A 7,305-nucleotide genomic window follows, 5' to 3' on the forward strand; every position below is an offset into this window, starting at 1 on the left:
TCCCTCTACAACACAACCACGGTATAATCTTGGAGAGTCCATGGGTGATCGGCCCAGATCAAGAGTTCCAAACCAATTGTCCCCCGTCAGCACAAACACAGATCAAGTGGGAGAATTCACAAGGTCTCCAGCAACTGGACAGCTGGGGTCCACTGGCAGCTCAAGTGTGACTTGCTCTGGTGGTCTGTGGAGTCAGAAAGGCCTGCCCAGCAAACGAATTATTCTGTGGGGGCTGATGCCTCTTTTCCCACTTTGTATCTCTGTCACCCCTAGTCACTGGTACCCCGCAGGGCTGCAGCCCCGCTCTCTCTAATACTCAGGTACACCAGGGATTTGCACCTAAATCAAAGAGGAGACAATGCCTCCCTGACCAGTCCATCTCACCAGTCCATGCTGCAGGCAGGAGGAGTTCAGGCCTGATTCCCTCTGGTGATCATTGGAAACTGGGGAGTGTTCCATCTGCATCTATACCTACCTGGGGATTACCGTGGAGGAGTGTGGTTCTCTCCCTCAGAGACTGCACCTCTGCCTTGGCCTCACTCCACCTCTGCAACCTCTGCAGGTCAGGTCAGATTCCCTCTGTGTTCCACAGAATTATAAAGGTGTCTCTCCCAAATTTGACCCAGTGGGAGGGACCATGGAGCCACCACCACCATCAGGGGTGGCGCTGCACTGTTGGGGGTGGTGCTGCCGGTCTGGGGTACTGCTGGAGCCAGGCGGGGAGGCAGAGAGCTGGTGCCACGGTGGTCCCCAGTGGTCGGTGGCAGGGGTCCCGCGCTATGCTCTTTCCAACATGGGCAAGTCCCTCTCCCCTTGTAACTCCCCACCTCTATTAAATGTTATAGTTTCAGTGCAACTGCCCCACAGCTCATGAGATGCCCCACTCTAGCAAAACTCTGCCAGACACTTCTGCAGGTGAGGAAGGAAGGGTGGGTTGGAAGTTCAGGAAGGTAGGGAGAATATTAGTTCAACTTTTCACCCAGGCAAGAGACTGCCTGGGTTTGCAGCGGTATCTCTCTGTGGAGGGAGTCCCGGCCCTCAGTTGTTCTCTCCCCTTTGGTAAAACAAAAGGTCCTCTATTCACTACTGGCCTCAAGCCGCTCTCATGAGGTGAGGGGAGGGGAAAGATTCCCGGCCTCTTTGGGATGGGTTTTGTGGAAACAACCTGAAATTTGTTTCCTTGGAGTCCCAGCTTGCCTCAGCAGGGGTGATGAGAACCTATCAATCCTCCCTCGGCTCAGCTCCCAAACTTCCACTTTATTGGGTTGGTTCTGGCCATTATTTCTCCCTCTGGACAGAAGCCTCTGCTGAAAGCTGGCTACAGTCAGCCATTTTGCCTCTTCCCCCAGGACATTTTTATTTTTTTGAGACAGAGTCTTATTATGTTGCCCTTGGTAGAGTGCTGTGGTGTCACAGCTCACAGCAACCTCCAACTCTTGGGCTTAAGTGATTCTCTTGCCTCAGCCTCCCAAGTAGCTGGGACTACAGGTGCCCACCACAACGCCCAGCTATTTTGTTGTTGTTGTTGCAGGTGTCATTGTTGTTCCGCTGGCCCAGGCCAGGTTCGAATCTGCCAGCCTCAGTGTATGTGGCCGACACCGTAACCACTGTACTAAAGGTGCTGAGCCAGCATGAAAACTTCTAATGTGCAATTTCAAAGAATGGGAGACTTTTAACAAACATAAGTCCTAATTCCAGATTGTCTCTTCTTAGTTCATACTTTGGATTTCTTTAAAAATTTGATGCACATAAACATTTTTTAGAGAGATTTGTAGGAGATTTTTAAATCTCAACATTACCCCAAAGTAGGCACAGTCTTGACATTCTTGCCAGATTGCCCTGGCTCGGGGCAGATTCTTATGGTATTTAAAATATATTTGAAGATCTTCTTTCTGCATGGGAAAAAATTAGAACAAATTAATCAGGTAGTATTTTTCAGTAAGTGGACAGGATAAAATAGTGTATTCATTCACTCGACAAGACTAAGTATTCCACTGTGGTGTAGAGAATTGGGGGAGTATGAAAAATATCCTTCTTTGGAGTAGTATGTGATGGGGAGGTAGACAGAGGGCTATAATAACCCTGAGAACAAAATACACACATGAACAGAGTTTTGACAGCACCTGTAAGGCCTGCTGGTAAACACATAAGTAAACTCCTGACCAGGAATTGGTTCTTATTTTTATCCTTCATTTTCTGCTTTTTGTCTGGAACACCATCTTCCCAGAACAGTTTTGCCGTAGATGATAAAACCGGCAGAATAAAATGCTGATGGCTGATGGCGCCTCCCTTCCCTCTCTTCATCCTCCCCTTATACAGGCATAACGATGTCAACCCTACTGAAAAGAACTAAAAGATGGAAACACCCTAGAAGGGAACGTGGCTGTTTGGATAACACACACAGAACACAGATCTGAGCCATCTGGGCAACACTCAACGTGGCATCCTCTGCCTCTAACACCAGGACTGCCACGCGATCCAACTGTTTCAAAGCTAGAGATCAAGAACGACTCGAAGTGCTGTTCAACCCATATCCTCATTATGTCAAAGACCTTGAGAAGTGGGGCGGCACCTGTGGCTCAATGGGTAGGGCTCTGGCCCCATATACCGAGGGTGGCAGGTTTGAACCCAGTCCCAGCCAAACTGCAACAAAAAGAAATAACCAGTGTTGTGCTGGGCACCTGTAGTCCCAGCTACTCAGGAGACCAAGGCAAGAGAATCGCCTAAGCCCAGGAGTTGGAGGTTGCTGCGAGCAGTGATGTAACAGCACTCTACTGAAGGCGATAGAGTTAGACTCTGTCTCAGAAAAAAAAAAAAAAAAAAAAAAGACCTCAAGAAGTTGGCATGCATCTACCAATAACTCAATCACAAAGGACGCCGGAGTCAACTTTCCAGCTTCATTCACTTCATCAGAGGAGCCAGGTCCACAGCAGCCGTGCTGACCATGGAGCCCATGTGCTCTGGCCGAGAAGCCCACTGGACAAATCCTTGCACATTTCTATATCCGTAACTTCCTGCTCAGGACAATTATTTTCTTTTGTGTCAATATAGGTTATTTTCCCCTTGTAACCTCAATGAGGTCTAGTCTACTTTCAAATACACTGCTATCCTGAATGATTTCCCATTCTGTAGCTCTCCTCTCCTGATAGATTGTAAGTGGTCATTGTAGCATAAGAACTACAGCAACTCTGTTCTTTGCTATTTCCTCTGGGAAAAATAAATTACAAACATACACACACTCTTAAGAAGAACAATGGCCCTTGAGAAATGTTTTTCAGACTGGTTAAGGAACTAGAATAATAATTCCAAGCTTAACAACATTATAACCTAAATTCCTCTTCTAAAGGTTAACGGTCCAAAATTTCTTAGAGAAAGGACGTGCATTAGCCAGCAACATATAAAAATGTTCAGTTCCTCTCCTGTCCTTGTGGAATAAATCAAGAGACTATAAAGCTGCTACCAAAAGCTTAGATTCCCAGGAAACATGACAGTTTATGGATTAAGACCATGCCTTCTACTGGTAAATGGTCTTTGGTTCTTGGCTTTGCCAATTACAAACTATACGGCCTAAGTTACTTAACCTTCCTAGACTTCAGTTTCTTCATTTGTTAAGTGAGCTCCTAACAGTTGTAAACGTCTATGATTTTTCTAAGATGAAATAAGATAATGCACAGAAACCTCTCAACAAATGCTCAACATATACAGAGTACTCAAAAAATGGTAGCTATTGTCAAAGCACTTTTTACTTTATAGAACCTGTCGTGTGCATTATTTTCTTTGTTTACTGTGACAACTTCATGTATCAGCACTATTAAGCCTGTTGTATGTAGGAGGAAAGTGAGATTACAAGGGTTTAAGTTATTTACTTGAGGTCATGAGGAGAACAGCAGCTCTGCTAAGAAGAGAAGTCAGGTTTCTTGTGTCCCACCCCAGTCCTCTGTCCATTTGAGATCTCACAGTAATTGAAACCCAAAGTAAACTACAAATATTCTATATTGAGCATGGTCCCTGGAAAAGAATTTTCCTAGATGACACAGGCTAAGAAGTCTGATTAAAACACTTGGCCAGGCTGAGTGTGGTGGCTCATGTCTCGGCATTTTTGGAGCCAGAGGAGCGAGGATCAATAGAGCCCCAGAGTTTGAGGCTGCAGTGAGCTATGACCCAGCTGCTGCTTTCCAGCCTGGGTGACAGCGAGACCCTGTCAAAAACAAAAAACAAACCTTGGCCAGAAGACTGTTTCAAAATTCATATAGGGGTTGGGAACCTTGCCCCTCTGGATCCTGGAGTGGGACCCTCCAAATTTTGCAGAACACATACTTTTATCCATTTTTTTCCCATGGGAATTTGGCTCTTTTTTTCATTCAACAATTTAAATAATCTTTGTGATAATACTATATGCAACCACAAGGTATTTCTAGACTCGACATAAGAAAGATTTAGAAAGCAGAGGGCACCAGGCTCATCTGTGTGGTCATCGTGGACAGCATTGGTGAGGAATGATGTTGGGTAGAACACATCTCTGTGATAGCTCTGGCCAGCCCAAACAGGCTGTTTATTGCCCAAAATGAGGGTGGAGAAAGAGGGCCGGAGGGAAGAAGTCTGGGGTGGGGGAGGTCTGGCAATGTAGGCAAGTTTTCATCAATCAGGTGCTAAGCCAAAGAGAGGCCATACAGATTTCAATTTCTAATCACCCTCTAAGATAAAATATAAGAAAATATATTTTCTGAGATTTTCAATTTAACATCAATACTTCTCTCTTTGAAAGCATTCAAACAACTTGAATGTGAGACTTTACATCCACTTCATGGTTCTTGTCCTAATACAGCTCAGTCATACATAAGAGGATCATCTGCTTTGGGGACACCGTGTGGCCGGCTTTGCATGTCATGGGACTCTGTGTGATACATCATACTTGTAGTTGCTTCCATGTCTCAGTATAAGCTCACATTGGACTCAGCCTCACCCTGGATGAAGTGAAATAAAGTTGGAAGACAACTCCTGTTTTCCATTCAAAAGGCAGATCTAAAATCTACGGTCTTAGCAAATTCCAAGTATATGGAGCAGTATTATTAGCTACAGTCACCATGCTGTGCATTTCATTTCCAGAACTTACTTATAACTGCAAGTTTATACTCTTTGACATCATCCCCCCATTTCTCCAAGCCCCCAGCCCCTGGCAACCATCCTTCTATTCTCTGATTCTATGGGTTCAACATTTTTTGGTCACATACACACACAATTAATTTGACTGTGGTAATCATTTCCCAATGCATATGTACATCAAACCACCATGTTGTATACCTTGTATACAATTTTTACTTGTTAATTTATACTTCAGTAAAGCTAAGGGAGGGAAGCAGATATACATTTTTAGACTATGGGGTGTTTCCATTTTGCCCTTGCCACTTACGCAGAAAATTAAGGGCTGACTTTAATCTCATGGTTATTTTGATTTATTGGGAGCATAGACTCACTCTCTTGAGAAAGCAGTGTGCCAGAAGTTCAGGGTTTTCAGCACACTTTTCCAATTCTTTTAGAAAAGTCCTGGGGAAATAAAAGTATACAGGTAATAATGGTTTCATTTTTACATGCATAGGGTTAAAATTTTTTTTTAAGTAAAATCACATATGGTTTTAAGAGGAACCTAGAAAAATGTGTGTCTCACTGGGGTTTATTGCTTTTGACTTATCTTCTATACACTAATTTGAAAGAAAATGATGTATTTTGAGGCTTTACTGTGATTACCCTGAAGCCTCCCATGGCTGTTCTGGTCATTCTAAGTACTACTCATAGCAAGACTGGATACTGATACTCCCCACTACATGAAAATATGTTCTGCTGATGCTATGACTAATGTCACTGAGAGCTTACTACAAGCCAGGCATAAGCTAAGTGCCTCATAATTAATATCCCATTTAATCCTTGACCACATCCTACAGGATCGGGTTTCATAAACATGAAACCTGCAGCTCAAGAAGCCAAAGGGAAATTAATTTCCATAGGGAAATTAGCAGAAAGGGGTTTCCATTTCAGTTTCGTGTCTGGACAAGGGTTGGAGTTAGGAAACAACTGTGGTTGAATTCACCAAACACTCTTTATCCCTTCACGAATTAGGTGTGATCTTGGGGTCATCACAGGAAGTAAACTGAGTCAACAAGTTACCATTTCCACATGTGTCAGTCAAGTGAAAGGGTAGGAAGATGATTTCTGAAGTCTCTTTCTCCTACAATTCTCTAGGGCTCAACATCCAAGCATTTTCTAACACCCTACTTCCCAGCATCACCCTATGATAACGCTATGTGGACATGAGTCTTGGTCGTTATTGCATTCTCAATGCTGAGCGTCGTGCCTGGTACAAAACAGGTGCTCAATAGATGCTGATGCACAAATAACTAAACAAGCACAGGAACGCTCGACTGAATTCTACTCAGATGCCTGGTGCCAAGTACGTGCTCCTCTGATGTCTTTTCCCTTCTTCCTCCGGAAGGTTCCTGCAGAACTTCACCCAATCTTCTTACCCCATCCCACCCCAACCCTCTGACTCCAACCTACTTGCTTAGGCCTCGAAACATATAAGGACTTAACATTTCCAAATTCCATCAGTCTGTCCACACTTCTCTCATTTCCCATTTTTCCTAAAAGTGTGAACTATTATTTACCTGTTGTGAAATTCATAAAGTTCTCTAATATTCCCAAAGAGAAAGTCCTTGTTATTCTGAAGAACATCTGGAATTAGGTGCTTCAGCCAAATAAAATCCATTGGAATAATATATCCCTGAAGAGGTAGAAATAAGGTCGGTTTCACAGATAAGAACATATAAGAGATCATCTGAATTAGCTACTCCAGAAACCAAAGCTAGAGAGAAATTATTGGAGAATACAACATACGTATTTCCTGAAAGCTATTTTATCAAATATTTTCTTTTGTTATCATTTTCCTCATATGTCCATCTTCAGGAGATGGCTTGATGGAAATGTTAATAAAATGGCCTTTTTATGAGAAGAACAAATGCCTTTTTTAAATAAGTTATGCAAGTCAAATATGAAAGCAAGGAAAAACCTTACCCATCATTTTATGACCTGATGCAACTGCTATTACATTTTGTTACATTTCCTTCATGATTTTTAAAAAACTCATTGTATATGGTTATAATCTCAATGCGTATATAACTTTGCCTTGCTTTTTCATGTATGTTTTAGACTCAGCTTGTAAAGTTCTACACATGTTTAAAATCAATCCTATATCAGGCGCATTATTCAATGATGCTACATGTTATCCAAAATAATCTTTTTTTTTTTTTTTTT

At 42.9% G+C, this 7,305-nt stretch overlaps 1 protein-coding gene across 1 annotated transcript in view; it reads right to left on the reverse strand.

Moving 5' to 3' along the window:
• Window positions 1-7,305, reverse strand: part of MCF2L2 (MCF.2 cell line derived transforming sequence-like 2) — a 192,205-nt gene that overhangs the window by 41,205 nt on the left and 143,695 nt on the right. The window contains exons 16-18 of the mRNA XM_012811572.2: window positions 6,660-6,775; window positions 5,475-5,544; window positions 1,800-1,892 (exon numbers count right to left, since the gene is read on the reverse strand). Coding sequence (XP_012667026.2) covers window positions 1,800-1,892; window positions 5,475-5,544; window positions 6,660-6,775 — 279 coding nt within the window. The remainder of the gene's footprint in view (window positions 1-1,799; window positions 1,893-5,474; window positions 5,545-6,659; window positions 6,776-7,305) is intronic.

This window comes from Otolemur garnettii, unplaced genomic scaffold, assembly GCF_000181295.1.
Source record: "Otolemur garnettii isolate 467f Iridium unplaced genomic scaffold, OtoGar3 scaffold00166, whole genome shotgun sequence".
Classification (NCBI taxonomy): Eukaryota; Metazoa; Chordata; class Mammalia; order Primates; family Galagidae; genus Otolemur; species Otolemur garnettii.